Below are 25,466 nucleotides of genomic sequence, written 5' to 3' on the forward strand. Positions count from 1 at the left end.
AAATAACAATGTATATTGCCTTAGTGAAATTAACTCAAGATTAAATTCTGATGTTGATTACGCAATTGCAATTCTGAGGTTGCATTCACATATGTGACTCGAATTAGGAAACTAGGCGTACGTCGCAAGTCATGACTTCACAGGAGAGCTGTTTAAACGTAAAATAATTTTTTAAAATCAAAATGCATTTATTGGGGCAGAAATGCCTTCTCCAACATGTGAACTTTCATGTGCCTTAATATCAAACTTGTATTCCCTCTGTAAATAGGAATAAAATGGTTAAATTACGAACCTAGTTGGTTTAGCCACAGAAAAAGTGAGCAACTTTCCCGCTAGCCATGATTGGCTGAGATAATGAGTGGGCTGGACAAGCCGAGAGATGAGTTTGGATTGGTCTACCATATAGCACGCGTCTGTCTATTGGAGTTGATCCGTATGTTCAGGTAATCATGTCGAACACGTCTTATTTATTTTTTATTGCGTAGTAAAACTGCATAAACCTAATGTCAAGTTAAAGTTTACTGTTAGCTAGCTAACGTTAGCTGGCTGGCTTGCAAGCTAACGTTATGTGTATGCTCTCCACTTTCTGGGGGACCGAGTTTTGAAATCAGTGGAATTCGAGTATGATAGCTTAGGAGATGGCGAAAACACTAGTCTTGATTACGTCGTCAAACTAAGGGCAACCATGCATGGCATCAGACAGGAGACGCGTCCAACTATGATGTATACTGGTATGATTTTCAGATATTACACGTCTAATTTTGACAGAAAGTGGTTTCATTTCAAGTGTACTGTTAGCTAGCTAACGTTAGCTGGCTGGGTCGTTATACACATAGGTGCACTCTGAACACAAAACAACAGATAGAGTGATTGGGCGAGTAATGTTAAGTGAAATGCTCTCTCTCTCTTAGATGTCTGGAAGTAGCTGGCAAGTTAGTACAGAACGGTTGGATCAACCCTTAAAGAGATGGGTGGGGGCTAAGGCCTAAGAGGGTGTGAACAATTCTGAATGGGTGTAGACAAAATAGGGGCTCGCCAATATTAGTACCAAAACATTGAAAGACGGTTTTCTCAAAAGTGAGTTTACAAGATGATCAACTTTCAAAGCAGAATTACTTTCCCATTGATTCCTCAAATGCAGTGTATGATATAGCATTTTGTAGCTCCGAGTCTCTACTTTTAACTATGTAAAAGCAGAAATTCAAATGTTGCTACATAAGACCGAATCCAGGTGGTGAGTCACATATAAGTCCATAAGAATGACGGACAGATAGCAGATCATGCCGGCAAACCACAACCAATTTGACCCCATCGCAGCAGCCTGTCTGCGAGCAGTGAAGCAGCCTATGTCCATATTTCATTGGATTCATTGGGAAACATGCCTCACCCTCTCTTTAAACCCAGCATCTTTGATGCCCTCACTCGTCAAGGGTGAGCCTCGACGGTGTGATTTTTAGAACATACATCATTTCCAGGGGCAAGGGTCGAAGAAGGTACTTAAATTTTTTTGTAAATGGGTCCTGGATGGGCGGTCTGTACTGCAGAAGGGCAGTCGGTGGTCTAGTTAGGCCCTGACCGCTACATGCAATGTTGCTACGGGATACAAGGTTAATATCATAGAGATCCTATTAAATTACAAGAGGGGAAATGTCAAGCATTAAAGTTACAGAAATGGGCAAAGAAATGGCAACCATCTTGGTCAGGGAGAAATATAAAACCAGTCTAATTGGAATGAATGGCAGTAGAGGCTTAGGGGATGCATTTCCTGCTTTTACTTATGCAGGAAAATAAAAGTAAGGCATGTTATGTATCAGAAACTATGTAATAGAATTATAGTCAACCTAAAATATTGTGATAAAATTATAAATACAGCTTATATGGGTTTCAACACATTTACAGTATAAATAGCTTCTAAAATATATGTAAACAGATCATAAAGGTCTCAGATTTTGTTTTATTGGAAAGCTGCGAGTGTTATTACAATTGAAGTTGGACGTTTACATACACCTTAGCCAAATACATTTAAACTCAGTTTTTCACAATTCCTGACATTTAATCCTAGTAACAATTCCCTGTCTTAGGTCAGTTAGGATCACCAATTTATTTTAAGAATGTGAAATGTCAACATAATAGTAGAGAGAAGGATTTATTTCAGCTTTTATTTCTTTCATCACATTCCCAGTGGGTCAGAAGTTTACATACACTACTCAATTAGTATTTGGTAGCATTGCCTTTAAATTGGGTAACTTGGGTCAAACGTTTCGGTGAATTTTGGCCCATTCCTCCTGACAGAGCTGGTGAGTCAGGTTTGTAGGCCTCCTTGCACGCACACACTTTTTCAGTTCTGCCCACACATTTTCTTTAGGATTCATGTCAGGGCTTTGTGATGGCCACTCCAATACCCTGACTTTGTTGTCCTTAAATCATTTTGCCACAACTGCAAAATGGACACTGCTTGGACAATGCTTGGGGTCATTGTCCATTTGGAAGACCCATTTGCGACCAAGCTTTAACTTCCTGACTGATGTCTTGAGATGTTGCTTCAATATATCCACATACTTTCTCTTCCTCATGATGCCATCTATTTTGTGAAGTGCACCAGTCCCTCCTGCAGCAAAGCACCCCCACAACATGATGCTGCCACACCCGTGCTTCACGGTTGGGATTTTGTTCTTCGGCTTGCAAGCCTCCCCCTTTTTTCTCCAAACATAACGATGGTCATTATGGCCTAACAGTTCTATTTTTGTAGAACTCATTTCATAATTTCATATGTGTTATTTCATAGTTTTGATGTCTTCACTATTATTCTACAATGTAGAAAATAGTAAAAATAAAGAAAAACCCTTGAATGAGTAGGTATGTCCAAACTTTTAACTGGTACTGTGTTGTCATACATTTTTGTAGTCTACCATTTGTATTTTATATTTATATCTTTGCTTATTCAATCTGGTCACAAACATAGGCCTATGGCATTGCAGCAAATTCTTGATTTAAAAATATCTTATCTATGCTTCAGAACCAAAAACTTGCGTGTCTTGCTTGATTGTTGACCAGTCATCAGCATCGGCAAACAAAGGCGGTCGCATATACCCAGATTAGTGACCAGAAAGCGCTTGTTTTATTTTCTCTGGTTTGCCTGGCAAAAACAGGGTAACCTACCTACTTTAATATTATCCATATAAAGTACCTTTTAGAAATCTGCTACGGACACATCTTTGTCACAACAATAGGCTACCTGTCGATTTCAGAAAGCTCTAGTTTGGGTGGGTTTTAAATATATACCTCAGTGGTGGTACTGGCTATACAATGCCTTTGGAAAGTATTCAGACCCCTTTTTTAAAATGGATAAAAAAATATATAAGATCTCAGCAATCTACATATAATAGCCCATAATGACTAAGTGAAAACAGGTTCTTAGAAATGTTTGCAAATGTATTAAACATAAAAAACAGAAATACCGTATTTATATAAGTGTTTAGACCCTTGGCTATGAGACTTAAAGTTGAACTCAGCTGCATCCTGTTTCCATTGATCGTCCTTGAGATGTTTCTACAACTTGATTGGAGTCCACCTGTGGCAAATTCAATTGATTGGACATGATTTGGAAATACACACACCTGTCTATATAAGGTCCCACAGTTGACAGTGCATGTCAGAGCAAAAACCAAGCCATGAGGTCGAAGGAATTGTCCGTAGAGCTCCAAGACAGGATTGTGTCAAGGCACAGATCTGGGGAAAGGTACCAAAATATCTCTGCAGCATTGAAGGTCCCCAAGAACCACCAAGACTCTTCCTAGAGCTGGACGCCCGGCCAAACTCAGCAATCGGGGGAAAAGGGTCTTGGTCAGGGAGGTGACCAATAACCTGATGGTCACTATGACAGAGCTCTAGAGTTCCTCTGTGGAGATGGGAGAACCTTCCAAATGGACATCCATCTCTGCAGCACTCCACCAATCAGGCCTTTATGGTAGAGTGGCCAGACAGAAGCCACTCTTCAGTAAAAGGCACATCACAGCCCGCTTGGAGTTTGCCAAAAGGCACCTAAGGGTCTGATGAAAGCAAAATTTAACTCTTTGGCCTGAATGCCAAGCGTCACGTCTGGAGGAAATCTGGCACCATCCCTACGGTAAAGCATGGTGGTGGCAGCATCATGCTGTGTGGATGTTTTTCTCCGGCAGGGACTGGGAGACTAGTGAGGATCGAGGGAAAGATGAATGGAGCAAAGTACAGAGAGATCCTTGATGAAAACCTGCTCCAGAGCGCTTAGGACCTCAGACTGGGGCGAAGGTTCACCTCCCCCCTTGGGTTGTGCCGTGGCAGAGCTCTTTGTGGGCTATACTCGGCCTTGTCTCAGGATGGTAAGTTGGTGGTTGAAGATATCCCTCTAGTGGTGTGAGGGCTGTGCTTTGGCAAAGTGGGTGTGGTTATATCCTGCCTGTTTGGCCCTGTCCGGGGGTATCATCAGATGGGGCCACAGTGTCTCCTGACCCTCCTGTCTCAGCCTCCAGTATTTATGCTGCAGTAGTTTATGTGTCGGGGGGCTAGGGTCAGTCTGTTATATCTGGAGTATTTCTCCTGTCTTATCCGGTGTCCTGTGTGAACTTAAGTATGCTCTCTCTAATTCTCTCTCTCTCGGAGGAGGACCTGAGCCCTAGGACCATACCTCAGGACTACCTGGCATGATGACTCCTTGCTGTCCTCAGTCCACCTGGCCGTGCTGCTGCTCCAGTTTCGACTATTCTGCCTGCGGCTATGGAACCCTGACCTGCTCACCGGACGTGCTACCTGTCCCAGACCTGCTGTTTTCAACTCTCTGGAGACAGCAGGAGCGGTAGAGATACTCTCAATGATCGGCTATGAAAAGACAACTGACATTTACTCCTGAGGTGCTGACTTGTTGCACCCTCGACAACTACTGTGATTATTAATATTTGACCATGCTGGTCATTTATGAACATTTGAACATCTTGGCCATGTTCTGTTATAATCTCCACCCGGCACAGCCAGAAGAGGACTGGCCACCCCTCATAGCCTGGTTCCTCTCTAGATTTCTTCCTAGGTTTTGGCCTTTCTAGGGAGTTTTTCCTAGCCACTGTGCTTCTACACCTGCATTGCTTGCTGTTTGTGGTTTTAGGCTGGGTTTCTGTACAGCACTTTGATATTTCAGCTGATGTAAGAAGGGCTATATAAATACATTTGATTTGATATGACAACGACCCTAAGCACACAGCCAAGACGATGCAGGAATCTGAATGTAAGTGAGTGGCCAAGCAAGAGCCCGGACTTGAACCCGATCTAACATCTCTGGAGAGACCTGAAAATAGCTGTACAGTAACGCTCCCCATCCAACCTGACAGAGCTTGAGAGCATCTGCAGAGAAGAATGGGAGAAACTCCCAAAATACAGGTGTGCCAAGCTTGTAGCTTCATACCCAAAAAGACTCGAAGCTGTAATCGTTGCCACAGGTACCGAGTAAAGGGTCTGAATACTTATGTATTATTTTTTATATTTTTTTATTAGCAAAACATTTCTTAAAACCTGTTTTTGCTTTGTCATTATGGGTTATTGTGTGTAGATTGATGAGGACAAAAACAATTTAATACATTTTAGAATAAGGCTGTCACGTAACAAAATGTGGAAAAAGTCAAGGGGTCTGAATACTTTCCAAAGGCACCGTATGCCTAAAGATAGCTGTAACATCAATACTTATGGGGTGAAGATGTAACATTCTGGCAAATGAATTCCGATATTTGTGAGGACGAGAAAGGTTACAGACAGATCATGCTTTCCATCCGATCCTGCAACCTCCACGGCATACAGGTAGGCCGTATCGAATCAAATCAAATGTTATTTTTCACATGCTTCGTAAACAACAGGTGTAAACTAACATTAAAATGCTTACCGGCCCTTCCCAACAATGAGTGAAATGAGTGAAAAAAATGAGAAATAATAGAACAAATTATAAAAAGAGAACTAAATACACAATGAGTAACGAATGATAACTTGGCCATATGCACCAGTACTGAGTCAATGTGCAGGGGTACAAGGTAATTGAGGTAGATATTTTTTTATTTTACCAGGCAAGTCAGTTAAGAACAAATTCTTATTTACAATGACGGCCTAGGAACACTGGGTTAACTGCCTTGTTCAGGGGCAGAACAACAGATTGTTACCTTGTCTGCTAGGGGATTCGATCTAGCAACCTTCCGGTTCCTAGTCCAACACTTTAACCGCTAGGCTACCTGCCACCTATACGTACATATAGGTATGGTTAAAGTGACTAGGCAACAGGATAGATAATAAACAGTAGCAGCAGCCTATGTGATGAGTCAAAAAGGGTCAATGCAGATACTGTGTGAGCTCCCCTACTTGCTACTTGTTACACTTTGAATGCTTAGCAAGACAGGAAATTGTCTAATTCACACTTCTCAAGAGAACATCCCTGGTCATCCCTACTGCCTCTGATCTGGCGGACTCACTAAGCACATGACTCGTTTGTAAATTATATCTTAGTGTTGGAGCGTGCTCATCTATCCGTAAATGTATTATTTATACTTTTACTTTGGTTACTTACTTTTTGCAATTACATTTACTTTTGATACTTAAGTATATTTAAAAGCAAATACTTTCAGACTTTTACTCAAGTAGTATTTTACTGGGTGACTTTCACTTTTACTTGAGTCATTTACTTTTACTCAAGTATGACAAGTGGGTACTTTTTCCACCACTGCCAATAGCTACCTGGACTAACTCATTTAGCAGTCTCATGGCTTAGGGGTAGAAGCTGATCAGGGTCCTGTTGGTTCCAGACTTGGTGCATCAGTACCGCTTGCAGTGCGGTAGCAGAGAGAACAGTCTATGACTTGGGTGGCTGGAGTCTTTGACAATTTTTAGGGCCTCCCTCTGACACCGACTGGCATAGAGCGCCTGGATGGCAGGGATCTCTGCCCTAGTAATGTACTGGGCCATATTCACTACCCTCTGTAGCACCTTGAGGTTGGATGTCAAGCAGTTGCCGTACCAAGTGGCGATGCAGCCAATCAAGATGACTCACAATGGTGCAGCTGTAGAACTTTTTGAGGATCATGCCAAATCTTTTTAGCTTCCTGAGGAGGAAGAAGCGTTATCATGCCCTCTTCACAACTGTCTTGGAGTGTGTGGACAATGATAATTCCTTAGTGTTGTGGACACCGAGGAACTTGAAGCTCTTGATTCGCTCCACTACAGCCGTGTGTCGATGAGTATGGGGGGGGGGGTACTCTTCCCTCCATTTCCTGTAGTCCACATCAGCTCCTTTGATCTACACAACACCGATTTATGTAATAATTTATGTAGTAATGGGTGATAAATTGGGACGTTTCACTACTGGTGAACACTACATATGTCCTACTTAAATCACTAAATAATTCTCCCTTAATGACTACTGTGTACCTACTGAGATTTTGGGTATCTACAACTTAAAACCTACACAGTTCCTACATGTTCACTATTGAATTACTACACAATGCCTACACATCACTGCTGTGTGTCTAATCGATCCCTATTGAATTACTAGTGCCATGCCATCTGTGTGTGTGTAGTGTTGTGTCACTACTGATCACAAGTGAATTGCCCCTGCTCCTTTTTCATTTCCTACGTAAACCCTTTTGAATTACTATTGAAAACATTCACTTCTGTTTGCCTACTCGAAATCACTATTGACATCTTGTTGTTTGTGCACCAGTGGACTAGTGCACATTTTATTTCCTAAATGTTCTAACTGTATCTGTATCATCAAAGAAGAAATTATACGCTTATACAAACATTATTTCTTTTATTGTTAAATATACCTATTAAATATGTACACTTTTTTCTTAATCGCTTTGAGGCCTTGTCTTCATTCAGCTTTGACTTAACTATCTTCAGATCCTCTTTATAGTTGCAGCCACATTTCTCCACCACATAACCTTTCAGAAAATAAAGACAAGCAGAAGAGACAACCAATTATAAGCCGTTAATCTGCTTAACAGAGGTCACATAAGACAACAGAAAAACATTTGATAAACAATGTTAATCTCATAAACAATGGCCTCCAGTCTTCCTATGTTGAGAGTCTCCTTGGCAACAGGTTAAGAGGTAAGTAGAATGGGTAAGTATACCAATATGAATATATTGTACATTTGCATACAAACACACATACTTATTAGCAGGGTTGGGTAGGTTACTTTCTAAATGTAATCCGTTACAGTTACTAGTTACCTGTCCAAAATTGTAATTAGTTTTGTAATTTTTGGATTACCCAAACTCAGTAACATAATCTGATTACATTCCATTACTTTTAGATTACTTTCCCCTGAAGAGACATTAAAAAAATACAAAAATGTATGTTACCAATTGAACAACATCTATTGCAGGATAAATCAATGTTAAAGTTTACACAGCTGGCCATACATGGATGCTAAATTTTATTTTATGGGTTGGTAATGTAGGCTTCTTCTAACCCATCACTTTCTACTACATATAATACTATGATTAAATTATATCTTTACATTAAAAACCAAAGTCTATTAGAATTCCAGTCATTCCAATAAATGTTATACACCTTTATCTTCAAGATTAGGACTTGGAAATATGGAAGTATAGATTAGCCAAATTGTTTTACCTGGGCATAACCCCAAAACAAAGGACTTATTAGCCAACCCTACTCTGTTGTTTATGATTTTGTTGTCATGGAGGACTGATTGGGCTCATTGTGATATTAGTGATATTTACATGTGAAAAATGTATGCCATATGCTGCATTTGCTTTTGGCCTATTGTTTACCTTTTTGTTGGTGACACTTTGATATCTTGATAATATACAGCTGTTTAAAGGCCAAATCCACAGATGAACCAATAACAAAATGGTCGCCCCACCTCTGTTTGAGTAAAAAGCTGAGGGATGGGCCTGGAGAAGTGTTACCACTCTCAGATTAATAGACAGAGTTATAGATGCAAGGACTGACCACCCATGCCTACCGGGGAACAGTGGGTTAACTGCCTTGTTCAGGGGCAGAACGACAGAGTTTTACCTTGTAAATTCGTTCCAGTATCCTTTCAGTTACTGGGCCAACACTCTAACCACCAGGCTACCTGCCGCCCCAACAATGACAACAATCTCTATGACAACGGATAACAGCTAAGACTGTTTTGGCTAGCAATCGTTTGTGTTAAAAAGTTATATAAAACCGCTAAACAATGACATGAAAGTAGTCATAAAACATACAGGAAAGTTAAACTTCTAGATGGTGTTAGCATAATAGCGATGACAGACAGGATGACAAAGGATGGAAGATGACTACATTCAGGATTGTCCTACAGCCAACTACTTCCTGTTTTGTCTGGCTATAGTGTTGTGATACTTATTTACAACCTACATCAAGTAGCAAAAATCTCTAACTGATTGCTATAGACCAGGTATTCCCAAACTGGGGTACGTGTACCCCAATGCTGTTGGGGGGTATGCCAAATACAAATGTGATTCACATTTAAAAAAAAATCTAATTCACATTTTCAAACAGTCCATTTATATACATAACGGGGCTATACATTTGGGTGAGGTTTTTTTGTTGCCTGAGTAGCCTTGTTTCACTGCCAAATATAAAATGAAACCCATCTAGTATTCAGTGAAATAACAACACAATGTCAAATACAGGTAGCCTAGTCAAATAGTTAACATCCAATCACATTAACCGTTACTCTCTCGCCGGAATTCCACTAACGGTCCGTATCTAGCCAAACATAGCTGCTGCTCATTCCGTTTGCTGGAAAAAGGATAAATGGTTTTAAAAAATGAGTTTAAAAAAATGAAGGGCTGCGTCCTTAGAGACACATACCAGCTATACTGGTAGTACTGCTACTACCAGCAGTACAACACCTGCACATGTCGACGACACAAGTTGTTCTGCTTCCACGAGCACATCCAATGCTAGCATCAGTAATTCTACATTTGTTGTTAGCCCAGCTAGCATGGACACTGACAGTTGTGAATCTGATGCAGCCGAAGAGCTACTGCCCCCTTACCCGGGAAAGCACCGAACAACAGACAGGGACGTTGGACCTAAGTCCTCCACAATAGTATGGGGCTTGCCTGTCCTAGCAACTCGGTAGCTCACCATATAAGACGCTTCTAGACCCTTCTTATTAATGGTATCTGTTGCTTTTATACATGTCTTACTACTCGAAAGTCGTCTTAATTCTCGCTCAAAAAACTCCCGTGGCTTATCTTTCAAATTGGAATGTTTTGTTTCAACAATTACTGCTTCACATACAAGCCAGTGAATTCTATGCGTATACAGCTGGATGAGTCAACAGACGTAACAGGCCTAGCACAGCTCCTGGTATATGTTACGTTTATGGGGTGGTCCAGAAGACATCCTCTTCTGCAAACCACTGGAAACCTGGACAACAGGAGAGTATATTTTTAAAGTTACATCAAATGGACTGTACTGATGGCGCAGAAGCCATGACAGGGAGACATAGTGGAGTGGTAACGCGCGTGCAAGCAGTTGCTCCCGACGCCACTTGGGTACACTGCAGCATCCACCGAGAGGTCTCTTGCTGCCAAGGGGATGCCTGATAGCTTGAAAGACATTTTGGACTCTACAGTGAAAATGGTTAACTTCGTTAAAGCAAGGCCCCTGAACTCTAGTGCATTTTCTGCATTATGCAATGATATGGGCAGCGATATTTCACAACATACAGAAGTGCGTTGGTTATCAAGGGGCAAAGTATTGACACGTTTTTTTTTAAATTGAGAGACAAGCTTAAAGTTTTTTTACTGACCATAGTTTTCACTTGTATGACCGCTTGCATGATGACGAGTTTCTCACACGACTGGCCTATCTGGGTGATGTTTTTTCTCGCCTGAATGATCTGAATCTAGGATTACAGCGACTCTCCGCAACTATATTCAATGTGCGGGGAAAAAAAAATTCAGGCTATGATTAAGAAGTTGGAGCTCTTCTCTGTCTGCATTAACAAGAACAATACACAGGTCTTTCCATCATTGTATGATTTTTTTGTGTGCAAATGAACTCAAGCTTACGGACAGTGTCACATGTGATATAGCGAAGCACCTGAGTGAGCTGGGTGCGCAATTACGCAGGTACTTTCCCGAAACGGATGACGCAAACAACTGGATTCGTTATTCCTTTCATGCCCTGCCTCCAGTCCACTTACCGATATTTCAACAAGCGGTTCTGTATTGGCAAATCGTGCTGTTAAGACACTGATGCCCTTTGCAACCACGTACCTATGTGAGAGTGGATTCTCGGCCCTCACTAGCATGAAAACTAAATACAGGTTCAAACTGTGTGTGGAAAATTATTTAAGACTGAGACTCTCTCCAATACAACCCAACATTGCAGAGTTATGTGCATCCTTTCAAGCACACACTTCTCATTAACCTGTGGTAAGTTATTCACAATTTTCAATGAACAAATAAAGTTTTATATGTCAGATGGTTAAATAAAGAGCAAAATGATTGATTATTATTACATTATTATTTGTGCCCTGGCCCTATAAGAGCTCTTTGTCACTTCCCATGAGCCGGGTTGTGACAAAAACTCACACTCATTCTTATGTTAAATAAATGTATTGTATAGTGTGTGTGTGTGGCAGGCTTACAATGATGGCAAAAAACAACATTTGAGAGTGTGCTGACACTGGTGCTAGAGGGGGTACGCAGCTGGAGGTTGAAGGGGTACGGGACTATAAAACGTTTGGGAACCACTGCTATAGACAAGCCTGTGCAGTAAAGCTGTAGTGTTTTGACTACTTATTTACTTCCAACATCATCGGCAGGTAGCCTAGTGGTTAGAGCGTTGGACTAGCAACCAGAAGGTTGTCCCCGAGCTGACAAGGTAAAAATCGGTCGTTCTGCCCCTGAACAAGGCAGTTAACCCACTGTTCCTAGGCCGTCATTGAAAATAAGAATTTGTTCTTAACTGACTTGCCTAGTTAAATAAGTAAAAATCTCGACTTACTACTGAAACAGTACTGTTTTCCTACTGAACTACTACTTGAGTAGTGCATAAACTACACATTCACTACACGTCACTACTGCACAAATAGGTTTTGTGTAGTGATTCAGTAGTACAACTAACCTGACTCTGCTTTACAAACACACACATGTTTACTGTACCTAGTCTGAACACACATACTCAAGGTCTAAACACACAGAATGTGATGCCTTTTATGAGAGGGCCTTTAACATTAGAGTGCTATTAGCTAGTTTCTTGTTTGGTATTAGTACACTCTCTGTCTCCCTCTCACACTCCTCAACAGACACATGTACACACATGCCTTAAAGGACAATTCTACCACTTTCTAACTAATTATTATGCACTACTTAAGAATTGATTCACATTTTGATGTTTTATTGTTTTTGTTAGTCATACTGCACGATTCCTTGTTTTTGTCAATTTGAAGCTTCTGTATTGCCCAAGTCTACAGCATACGATGATTCCCAGGGTGCATTTCATCTCCCTAGCTGGTTATCAAGCCCAGACGAAGCTTAGTCTAAATATATTGCTATGTCACAAGTTATGAGTGTATTTCACATGACTTTTGGGTTGTAAATATATTGTAATGCTTGCATGAATGTCATGCTGAATATATGTTCATGTCCTTGTCACCAATCAACTGCAAAACACTTAAAAATAATTCAAATTTCGATGCTAACTACCTACGCAAACCATAACACAGAGTTACTGTATCTAGTTAGCATGCTAGCTAGCCCAACTGCTACATCTAAAATAATAGTGTTTCAACAATAACAACTACGTTTCATCTTGGTGCCTGTCTTAAACAACAGTCCAAACAACATGTAGGCTGTTAGAAGAACACAACATGTATTATGACATTTTACAAGCAAATCATTACGGAATTCTAGTCTCTCAGCCTGTACCTTTGGTGCTAAAGTTAGTCATGCTAGCTAGCCAAGTATATAAACCTGCTAAATCTGAAATAAAGTGTTTTCAACGATAACAGACAAATACAGCATCAGCGACTATCCAAGCAACCATCGAACAACACTGGAGGCCTTTTGGAGCTAATAAAAAGTATGAAGTTTACAAGTAATTACATAGGAAAATATAGGCTATTTGGAAAGGGCACAATGGCGGCCGGAGCTGCAACTTCGGTGGGTGATGGAATCATGGGAGTTTGAGCCTTGAACACCAGCAAATTATTGTAGTAAGCTGACTAGAAATATAATTCTATAGGTTTTGAGCATATATTTAAAATATTTACAGATGTTATTAGACAAAGACAAACAGAACAACATATAGCAAGGAGTTATATAGATAATTGAAAATGACTGCCCGTAATTTCTTGTATTAGTCATCTCTGGGATCCTACTTGAAGACGTCACAGAGAAGCAAGTTCCGGTTTAGCTCATCACTAAACAGTCAATAGACATGAAATCATACAATTACACTAAAACTGTGTAACATATCACTAAATACTTAATAATAACAAACCAAATGTTAAAAGCGGCGGAGTTGTTCTTTAAGGGAACTGTTACTCTCGGAGTTAAGGGACCAGGTCATAAACACATGTCAGTAGTACCCATACTAACACCAGTTGACACACAGACCCAGCCAGTCTTACCTCCAGAGGAAGGGGTTTCCCACCTGGTGGACAGTGGCTGACAGTGGGCCCTCTGGGTGGGCAGAGGTGGAGTAGAGGAGGAGGGAGGGCTGGGAGGAGGAGGTGTGGAAGGAGGGAGGGAGTGAGGTGGGAGAGAGCAGGTGCTGCAGGAGGCTGCTGTTGCCATGGCAGCGGTGCTGAGCTGCCGGCCAGATTCTACAGTTCACCACGGACGGGCAGATGGGAGGAAGGAGGGAATGGAGGGGAAGAATAGAGGGAAGGTGAGAGTACTGTCTGATAAACAACAGTGGAGTTTAAAATCGCCACACAATCATCACCAACACTAACTATTGTACTACTAGTAACTAGCCTAACTTCAATCCGTACAAGCTTTGATAAAGAAAGCAAAAGCTTGGCTGTGTACTCAGGCAGTGGATCCCTCAGCCTTCTGCTCTGAGGCTGGTACAGACTGGGCGTTAACACTTGGAAAGGCAGGGCTGTTGGCAGGCTGGGTAGAGAGGAGCCATATGGGACTAGTCTAAACAGGTCTGGACCCCCTGGCGAGTGACCAGAATGTGTGAGAATATAACCCTGGCAGCAGCCTGCTGTGTGTGTGTGACTGTGTGTGCGTGTATGACTGGGCAGTGACCTGGTATTCAAATTACCCCCCCACCTCTGCAAATGAAGGATTTCCCTCTCCTCTAATCTCTCCTCCTGACCTCCCCCCTTTCTTTTCCTCCTCACTTTACCTCCACCTCTCCTCCAGTTCTTCTGTTCTGCCTGAGTGCTGATCTGTGTTTCTGTGGCGGTGTGTGTGCACTGTATGTGTCGGAGGGGGTGTAAACTGACGCTGCCGGGCCCATCGCTCTACTTTCAGAACTACAGCTCCACAACAAATAGGGGGAAAGACTCACACACATACAGCAGGGTCAGTTAACCCTTTGTGGCAGTGTGTGTGTGAGTGTGTCTTACTGCATGCGCAGGTCGGGAGCTCCTGGCCTCTCCTTCCTCCTCTTCATCATGTTTCCAATGGCAATGGTAAAGCAAGGGGTGGGCTCAGGGTGAAAGTCAGTGTTGCTCCAGTGGACTCTGCCACCTGTCCATTAAAGCCATGCTGGCCAATGAACTTCCTCTCAAAACAACACTACAAAACAGACACAGCCCTCACTACCCAGTCCTTCATCACACACAATGAGTATATGTAACTGTGTGTGTGTGTATGTGTGTGTGTGCAGGCACACTTGTGTGTATGAGTGTGTAATTGTGTGTAACACAATCCAAAATCAAGCTGTCAATCTTAAGAGGCCATGGGGTGCAGACTGTGCAGTACACAGACAGGTACAGTGCATTCGGAAAGCATTCAGACCCCTTGACTTCTTCCACATCTCGTTACGTTACAGCCTTGTTCTAAAATGAATTCAATCATTTTTACCCCCTCATCAATCTACACACAACACCCCATAATGACACACCAAAAACGGAATTGTATAATTTTTTTCAGAAGAAATGTAACTAAAACTGATATATGACATTTACATAAGTATTCAGACCCTTTACTCAGTACTTTGTTGAAGCACCTTCGGCCGCGATTACAGCTTCGAGTCTTCTTGAGTATGACACCACAAGCTTGGCACACTTGTATTTGGGGAGTTTCTCCCATTCTTCTCTGCAGATCCTCTCAAGCTCTCAGGTTGGACGGGGAGCGTCGTTCCACAGCTATTTTCAGGTTTCTTCAGAGATGATCGATCGGGTTCAAGTTTGGGCTCTGGCTGGCCCACTAAAGGACATTCAGAGACTTGTCTCGAAGCCACTCCTGCGTTGTCTGTGTGCTTAGGGTCGTTGTCCTTTTAGAAGGTGAACATTCACCCCAGTCTGAGGTCCTGAGTGCTCTGGAGCAGGTTTTCATCAAAGATCTCTCTGTACTTCTTCATTCCTCTTTCCCTTGATCCTGACTAGTCTCCCAGTCCATGTCACTGAAAACATCCCCACAGCATGATGCTGCCACCACCATGCTTCACCGTAGGGATGGTGTCAGGTTCCCTCCAGACGTGATGCTTGGCTTTTAGGACAAAGAGTTCAATCTTGGTTTCATCAGACCAGAGAATCTTGTTTCTCCTGGTCTGAGTCCGTTAGGTACCTTTTGGCCATCTCCAAGCAGACTTTCATGTGCCTTTTACTGAGGAGTGGCTTCTGTCTGGACACTCTACCATAAAGGCCTGATTGGGAGAGTGATGCAGAGATGGTTGTCCTTCTGGAAGGTTCTCCCACCTCCACAGATAAACTCTGGAGCTCTGTCAGAGTGACCATCGGGTTCTTGGTCACCTTCCTGACCAAGGCCCTTCTCCCCCGACAGCTCAGTTTGGCCGGGTGGCCAGCTCTAGGAAGAGTCTTGGTGGTTCCAAACTTCTTCCATTTAAGAATGATGGAGGCCACTGTGTTCTTGGGGTCCATTAATGCTGCAGAAATGTTGTGGTACCCTTCCTCAGATCTGTGCCTTGACACAATCCTGTCTCGTAGCTCTACAGACAATTCCTTAGACCTCATGGCTTGGTTTTTGCTCTGACATGCACTGTCAACTGTGGGAACTTATATAGACAGGTGTGTGCCTTTCCAAACCATGTTCAATCAACTGAATTTACCACAGGTGAACTCCAATCAAGTTGTAGAAACATCTCAAGTATGACCAATGGAAATAGGATGCACCTGAGCTCAATTTTGAGTCTCAAAGCAAAGGGTGTGAATAGTTATGGAAATACTTATTTTATTAAAAAAAAATGTAATCTGTTTTCGCTTTGTCATTATGGGGTATTGTGTGTTGATTGATGAGGGGGAAACTATTTAATCAATTCTAGAATAAGGCTGTAACGTGTGGAAAAAGTAAAGGAGTCTGAATATTTTCCGAACACACTGTATGTCAGGTATCTAGGCTACAGTGTTCTCAGTGCTCTGTACTGAGACAGAGCAGGGCTCATAACAGCTTATCACTGCTGCTGAGTCACACACACTAACACATAGGCACTATCCATCCTCTAACAAACACACACTATCTGTCTCTCCCTGATCCAGCTATAATAACATAAAACTATTCAGAAACACTCTCCAAGCAATCCCGTCTTCTAAACACACACACACACACACACACACACACACACACACACACACACACACACACACACACACACACACACACACACACACACACACACACACACACACACACAGAGGTCAAGTATAGGTCAGCATTGGTTTGAATAGCCTCACATAAATCCTCCGCTGGCAGTATCCCCAAGCTAAGAGCCCCGATCCTGGGGATGGCTTGTCAGTTTGTCCTCTGGTTCATAGCAGTGTCCTGGAGACTTGACTGCGCTCTGTGACTGTCAAACAGTAGTGTCCAAAATGAGAGTTTGACCCTGGTCACTGTTTCTTCAGCCAGAGAGAGAGAGAGAGAGCGAGAGAGAGAGAGAGAGAGAGAGAGAGAGAGAGAGAGAGAGAGAGAGAGAGAGAGAGAGAGAGAGAGAGAGAGAGAGAGAGAGAGAGAGAGAGAGAGAGAGAGAGAGAGAGAGAGAGAGAGAGAGAGAGAGAGAAAGAGAGAGAGAGAGAAGAGAGAGAGAGAGAGAGAGAGAGAGAGAGAGAGAGAGAGAGAGAGAGAGAGAGAGAGAGAGAGAGAGAGAGAGAGAGAGAGAGAGAGAGAGAGAGAGAGAGAGAGAGAGAGAGAGAGAGAGAGCGAGAGAGGGCATACAGCTTGAGCTACGGTCACTCTCTCACACACACTGGAGTTGTCTGAGCGGTAGAGTACAGACAGAGAGAGAAAGCTCCAGAACACACTGACACACAGCACTAACACGCCCAGCAGGCAGACACAGAGCATTCTCGTGTTATCACAAGGCCCTGTGGGAGGTGCAGCTGTCGCCCCTGCCTTATTTTGGCTAGCTAGCCCCCCACCTCCTCTCTCCACCCCTCATCCCCCTGTTCTCTCCTATCCCCAATCTCTGTTCGGGGAGTCAGAGGGACACAAGTGTCCCTGGTTAGGGAGCCTGCCTACGTAGGGGTAAGTTCACATGCAGTTCACATGCCTGGTCAGGGCCAGGGACAATGGGTCTGGATCAAAGAGGCTACAGTAGGGGCTATGGTTATTGCTAGCATAGCGCTGGAGCATCACTAAACTAATCCAGCCTGATTAGTGGACTGACGTATGACCACTGTCTACAGGATATGAGACTGTCATTGTGTGTGTGTGTGTGTGTGTGTGTGTGTGTGTGTGTGTGTGTGTGTGTGTGTGTGTGTGTGTGTGTGTGTGTGTGTGTGTGTGTGTGTGTGTGTGTGTGTGTGTGTGTGTGTGTGTGTGTGTGTGTGTGTGCGAGCGAGCGAGCGAGCGAGCGAGCATGAGAGCAAGAGGACATGAGAGCAAGAGGACATGAGGGAAGTAAAACTATATATTTTACATTTCCCATCACTGCTGCTGTAGCAGGGGCCTGGACTCTACAAGGTGTCGAAATTGTTCCACAGGGATGCTGGCCCATGTTGGCTACAATGCTTCCCACAGTTGGGTCAAGTTGGCGGGATGTCCTTTGGGTGGTGGACCATTCTTGATACACATGGGAGGCCCAAACACTGGCCCAAAAGCTGCCTGGAATCTCCTAGCTCTGTTCTGCTGTGCTCGACCGGCCAAGTGAACGCTCTCTCACAAGTCAGGCCTGTCTTCAAAGACACTGTGGGAAATAAGAGATAAAATATACAACTTTTGTGTTGTGGGTTACTTTTCAGAGCGGAGCCGGTGACTGGCTGGTACAGAATTATATATAGGCCAGCAGCATCCACTGTGGACGCTAAGCTGTTACAGAGAGAGGGTGAGACTGTAGAGCTACAGGCCTGTTCTGCCCATCCCAATGAGCTCCCACGTTTACCCTTCAGACCTCACTGTACTGTTCTCTTTCTTGACACGGCAGTTAGTTGTATTTTGAGGTCAAGGTGGGATTTGACAACTTTGACGGAATTGCAAAAGCATCTTTCGCTACATCCACTTTCAAATGGCAAAGCTTTTACTTTTAACGGTCACCGTTAAACTGGATACCTCTTCTCTCATAGACATGTTGAGATGTGCCTTTACCATATGACGTATGGGGATACAGGATTCTGACAATGGGGATATGGAAATACATTGAATCCCCATTGGGATGTGCTGTGTGTCCATGGAGACAAAGAGACAGGAAGTGTATTATACCCTGTGGAATTAACACGCCCGCCCGCTCCGTAACATGCTATATCACATGCTGCCGTCATGTCTGCATAATGCCATGAGGTTGTCCAGGGTTTGACAGAGCTTGACAGTCTGTGATATGACCGAGAAAAAGAGCCTCTGGAGCCCAGTGTAGATCTGAGAGAGCACGGACTGGCTACAGCAGTCCCCTGTTCCTCCTCTCTCTATCCAGACTTCCCTCTATCACATTTTATTTTAGACTCATCATCTTTCTTTCAGCAGATACCTCTCTCTCCCTCACTTATCTTAGCGACAGAGATCTAGAGAGCCCAACCAATGGCGCTTTCAGTGTAGCCTTTACTAATCCTAAATAAAAACCACGTTTGGATGGAGGACCAGGCCCAAGTATCTGGCCCAACCCTGAACCGTCAAATCGTCCTCAGCACAGAAAGAGTCTCACAGAAAGAGTCAACTTTCTCCTTCCCACTGCTCTTCAAGGCTGTGTTACACCGTCACAGAACACACAATGGGAGTCCTTGCAGGATTCGACAGCGCCCGGTTCATGTGCAACTCTCCATAGAGGCGTTCCTGTTTACAGACGGACAGAGAGAAAGACGCCTCTGCCCTTGGCAAGGCTGGAGAAGTGAATCAAGAATAGAGATGGAATGGCTATGGGTACTTACAAACTCCCCCTCCTCGGAAGACTGAGCTCCTTCTGCAAGAGAGAGAGAGAGAGAGAGAGAGAGAAGGACATGTCAGTGTACTCCTCATTTAGACACATGGAGATATACAGTGTTAAAGTTGTTTGTTATTTGGGATGTAAACGAAATCCCATGTTGCTTGACGTCCAGAGAGAAAGCGTGTGTAAAACCCTGAAAGTTCCACTAGGTGGCACTGTGTCACCATCTGAATGTGTTGAGTAGCAAAGCAAATAGCAATGTCTTCCTTACAGCGGTAGCACAGCACAGCATTCAGCTGATCCATGGTTTATGTTTCAATGGCAATGACCGGTATTCACAGCTTGCACTGTATTCAGTGTAAAGACACAATCTAGAGGCAGGCTATTTCCCATCGTTAAGGTAGTTCGAAATCCCCTTGACCTGAGTGTTAAACGCACCTGCAGTTCGTTTAACAGTAACAATAGCATGGGCCAAGTCGGAGAAACCACTCTCTGCTGAGAGGACAATGTTTCTGTAGCTATAATTTCAGGTTTGTGTTGATATGAAATAGATATGAACATGATCACAGTGGTGTCTACTGGGTGGGTGAGTGTGAGAGCTCTCTATGTGAGAACAGAACACTAACACCTACCCAACAGCGTGTGTTATCTGGACCACTGACACTGTTTACCATCACCAACACACTCGCGATAGGCTGTGTGCGTGTGAGTGTGAGTCAGTGTTTTGAATCAGATAGCCACTAGACAGACAGACACACACAGATAAACACACAAGAGTGGGCTTGCTCTAACAGGCTCCGAACCCGACAGGATACGTGTGCCTCGGGGTGAAGTGTGTCGTAACCCCAGGTCAAAATGTTCACAGCAACAGCTGCTTTGTTCTCAATAACAAATAATGTGTGCTCACGCAAAGTACCAAGACAGAGAGAGAGAGAGAGACAGAGAGAGAGAGAGAGAGAGAGAGACAGAGACAGAGACAGAGACAGAGACAGAGACAGAGAGAGAGAGAGAGAGAGAGAGAGAGCATAACTGAAGGAGAAAAGGACCTTGTCAGACAGAGGGAGAGAAAGAGACTGAAAGACAGATCGATGAAGGGAGCATGTACAGCAGGCATCTGCTGCTCCACATTGCCGACCGCGGTGTATCTTTCAAGCCCACTGCCTGTTTCGCTCCCTCCCGGTCTCTCTGCTTGATAGTTGAATATTAACACAGACAGTTTCAGAGTGCACACTTAGCCGCAGAACCCTACTTTTTAATTAGTGACAGGAGCACTTCTGCATAGATACAGTCTGTCTGCTTGCTGGCTGACGTCGTTCTCAACCTCACTCTCCATCCCTCTCTCTGACTCTGACTCAGGATGGCTGTCTCCACATCACTGTCAGACGAGCAGTAGCTCTCTCTCTCTCTCTATCTCGCTCTCTCTCGCTCTCTCGTTCACCCTCTCTCTCAAGTGCCTATTATTATTGTTAATTATTAGTGAGCTAATGGAGATATGGACTTTAAAGAGAGGACAGTACGTGGGAGAAAAAAAATATATGTGTGTGTGTCTCTACGCTGTGTGTAGTGTGTAGTGTTGTGTAGTGTGTAGTGTGAGTAAGTCTCTGAGTCAGCAGCACTCTGTGTGTTCTAGATAAACAACAACATAGCTCTCAGGACTAAACAGCCTGATTCCATTAGTGGCCCAGAACACAGGACTAATGTCATTGACAGTGTGTGTCTGTGTGCTGCAGGGCCCCGTAGCACGGGGCCGGGAGGCCTCAACTCAATTTGCCTCCCTACAGATGCTGTTCAGAGCTCAGCTAGAGAGCTCTGCAGGCTGCCTGATGTATAGATCTTATCAGGGGACTGGGGGGGGATAGTACCCAGACTCATGGAGGGGGAGAGATGGTGATGGTGGGGTAAAGCCAGGCAACACCGTAACATAGAGACAAAACAGGATAGGAGACTGCCATTAATACAGTCTTATCAAACAATCTGAAACAAGGGAAGATGTTATCAAAGGGGTGAGGGGCTGAAGCCTGGCGGAGGGAGAGAGGGAGGAGCAGGGAGGGGAGAGAGGAAAGGGAGAAGAGAAAGGGGGTACGTTCTGCCAACCAGCCACCCACGCATAGCCCTGTAACGTGAAAGGATTGCTCTCAGCATCTCTGCTCTGGCAGACTGATTGCATTAGGGCTGCCGCTGTGTGTGTGTGTGTGTGTGTGTGTGTGTGTGTGTGTGTGTGTGTGTGTGTGTGTGTGTGTGTGTGTGTGTGTGTGTGTGTGTGTGTGTGTGTGTGTGTGTGTGTGTGTGTGTGTGTGTGTGTGTGTGTGTGTGTGTGTGTGTGTGTGGCTGAGCTGCCCCACATCCTTGAGTGGGGATGTTCACCTCCTCCCCAACCCCCCCGAGACAAAATATTCAAATCTCCATGACACACACATGCACAAGCACACACACACATACAACACATACACACACACACACACACATACAACACATACACACACACACATACAACACATACACACACACGCCTCAGCTGGTCATGTAATATCTCAAAGGCAGGGTGATGATGAAATTAGCTGGATTGACAGTTGGATGGCAACCGCCACACACAAAAACGAAAGTAATCTCCTCGATGGAACACAAGCATCAATTATTCCTCGAGGTCCAACCAACATGACAGCAAGAGAGAGGAGGGAAATGTGATTTATATTTATTATGGATCCCCATTAGCCCAAACACATTAAGGCACATTAAGGCACAAGCAAAACAGTACATCACATAACATCATTAGACCACTAAATATATAATACCACTATACAACAACACACAAATGAATGTGTGTAGAGTGCGTGTGTTAGCGTGTGTGTAAAAATTCAATCAAATCTTATTTGTCACGTGCGCGCCGAATACAACAGGTGTAGACCTTACCGTGAAATGCTTACTTACAAGCCCTTAACCAACAACGCACTTCAAGAAATAGAGTAAAAAAATATTGACTAAATATTTTTTTTATAAAAGTAACACAATAAAATAACAATAATGAGGCTATATACAGGGGGTACTGGTACCGAGTCAATGTGCGGGGGTACAGGTTAGTCGAGGTAAATCTTGAAGCGTAAGTATGCAAGTGTGTGTCTGCCTATGTGTGTGTCTCTTCACAGTCCATGTTGTTCCATAATGCTGGGTGTACACTACACGACTTTCAAAATCCTAACATTGCTGAGACTCACATTAAACGACCGTCTTCCTGTAGTTTTTTGTCTTGCCAACGTAGTGGTGCGCACACTAAATGATGTGGCACAGACGGAGTTCAACACACTACAAGATTCTTTCACTTGGTTGTGAGGTTCCTCGAAGCCATGCCGTCTCGCAAAAAAAACGATGAAGTGATGATGTCACGAGATTGTTAACGTAGCTAGAACGAGCTGTGGCTCAAAGCAGCCTCATGAAAGTTTTCAGTGAAATATTGATGCTTGCCATACAGAGCTGTAACGATTCGACACTTTGGCTTTGGTTAATGGCAAGTACAAACGCATACAAGTGGTCATCGCTGCTGCTCGAGAGTCTACACATTGTGGGTGATGCGAAACAACATCATCTCCTGACTGGCTTCTTCTCTGGCGAGCTCTCATTGGCGTTTGCTGATCACCGTTCTCAAAACGTGCTCGTTGCACCTCGCACACAGCAAGAGCATTGCAGATTTTGAGCCGATAAAGTCAAACTTGTTTGAAAATATCGGGACCTCTGGGACTACTCAAAGACAGGATCGGTAGCACTCAGATCACGTCTCTGACCCGCTCACATTAAACGGGCGTCGGCGACGGCCGTGAGCCCCAAGTAGGCAACGACATGGGAATTTTGTCTCCGATCTCGAAAGCCAAAATCGTGTTGTGCACATCCGGCTTTAGTAGTTTTATTAATTTTAATGCTTGCATGAGTTACTTGATGTGGAGAGGAGTTCCATGTAGTCATGGCTCTGTGCATTACTGTGCGTTTCCCGGAGTCTATTCTGGACTTGGGGACTGTGAAGAGACCCCCGGCGGCATGTCTTGTGGGGGACGCATGGGTGTCCGAGCTGTGTGTTAGTCGTTTGAACAGACAGCCGGGGGCTTTCAACATGCCAATACCTCTCACAAAGACAAGTAGTGATGCAATCAATCTCTCCTCTACTTTTGAGAGATTGACATGCGTGTAATTGATGCTAGCTCTCTGTGTACATTTAAGGGCCAGCCGTGCTGCTTTGTTCTGGGCCAACTGTCATTTGCCTATGTCCTCTTTGTGCCACTTGACCATATGACTGGACAGTAGTCCAGGTGCAACAAAACTAGGGCCTGTATGACTTGTTTTGTTGATTGCGATGTCAAGAAAGCAGAGCCCGCGCTTTATTACGGACATACCTCTCCCCATCTTAGCTACCGTTGCATCAATGTTTTGATCATAACAGTTTACAATCCAGGGTTACACCAAGCAGTTTAGTTTCGACTTGCTCAGCGTCCACATTATTAATTGCACGATTTAGTTGAGGTTTAGGGTTTAGTGAATGGTTTGTCCAAAATACAATTGGTCGGCTGGTTGACCCAGTAAAGGGGTGCATCGCTATTCTTGGGTAGCGGGGTGACATTTGCTTCCCTCCGGGGCTGAGGGCACATACTTTCCTGTAGACTTAGATTGGAGAGATGGCAAATAGGAGGGCAATATAGTCCGCTATCATCCTTAATAACTGTCCATCCAAGTTGTCAGACACAGGTGGCTTGTCATTGTTGATAGACGTCAATCATTTTGTTCACCTCTTCCACACTAGTAGAGACATGGGCAGAGAAAGAGAGTGGGCTGCGCCACATAGTGCTCTCGTCGAGTACACTCCCCCAGGACATTTGGCAGATTGCTGATGTAGACCGTGGACAGATATTTGAGATAGTATGGCCCTGCCCTGAGCTAAAAGCACACGTAACTAACAACATTAACTTAACAGGTGAAAGATGGCATCAAACCCACCACTCCCACCCTGCATATACAGTAGTTGGCTAGTAGACAGATAAAGCCCTAATGAATATAGGCCTCTTTGATTGGACAGATGTAGGCCTAGGCTTCATCAAGTGTCCAACCCAACCCTTTGTAAATGGGGTAAAGTGCCTCCCTTGTCACAAACCCGCCTACAGACCCTAACAGACAGACAGCTGTAGCTCTGAGCCATGTCCATGGTAATCGCACCGGGACAAGTAAACCAAAGGATTTCCTAGGATGTCGCCAGGGCTTGGCAGACAGCGACGCTAAAGTGTGAGTGACTCTCGTCTCGTCAGTCAGTGTAGCCTACCAAATAGCACCTACCAAATACAACTTTCTGACGAGGCAACGGGAATGCCCTTGTCTGTGTGTGCGCTGTTGGCAATGATGCTAATGAAAAAAAAATTATTCTGGTAGACCGAAAGGCTATCCCAAAAACCTTTTCAATTAAATGTTAACTACAAAGTAGCATATGCTTACATGGCAGAATTATATCGTGATTATTTTCATCAATCCAGTGGCTATTTGTTTTGCAAACTCTTCCGTCACATGTGCCGTACAAAAACACTGCTAAACAATAGCCTCTTGCTAGGTACACACTTGAATTAAAAGGTAACTGTCACTGAATCACTGAAGTTGGAGACTTATATCTCCCTCACTAACTTTAAGCGTCAGCTGACAGAGCAGCTTACCGATCGCTGCAGCTGTACACACCCCATCTGTAAATAGCCCATCCAACCAACTACCTACCTCATCCCCATATTTGTTTTTGTTTTTCTGCTCTTTTGCACACCAGTATTTCTACTTGCACATCCTCATCTGCACATATATCACTCCAGTGTAAATTGTTCAATTGTAATTACTTTGCCACTATTGGCCTATTTATTGCCTTACCTCCTTACTTCATTTGCACACACTGTATACAGATTTTTCTATTGTGTTATTGACTGTACGTTTGTTTATCCCATGTGCAACTCTGTGTTGTTTTTGTCGC

At 43.7% G+C, this 25,466-nt stretch overlaps 1 protein-coding gene across 7 annotated transcripts in view; it reads right to left on the reverse strand.

Annotated features, from left to right (window-relative positions):
• LOC139577562 (microtubule-associated serine/threonine-protein kinase 2-like) overlaps nucleotides 1-25,466 on the reverse strand; it is a 259,047-nt gene that overhangs the window by 104,465 nt on the left and 129,116 nt on the right. For all 7 annotated transcript variants that reach the window (XM_071404646.1, XM_071404645.1, XM_071404652.1 and 4 more), the window contains exon 4: nucleotides 19,491-19,522. In XM_071404646.1, coding sequence (XP_071260747.1) covers nucleotides 19,491-19,522 — 32 coding nt within the window. The remainder of the gene's footprint in view (nucleotides 1-19,490; nucleotides 19,523-25,466) is intronic.

The sequence above is a fragment of the Salvelinus alpinus genome, chromosome 6, assembly GCF_045679555.1.
Source record: "Salvelinus alpinus chromosome 6, SLU_Salpinus.1, whole genome shotgun sequence".
Taxonomy (NCBI): domain Eukaryota; kingdom Metazoa; phylum Chordata; class Actinopteri; order Salmoniformes; family Salmonidae; genus Salvelinus; species Salvelinus alpinus.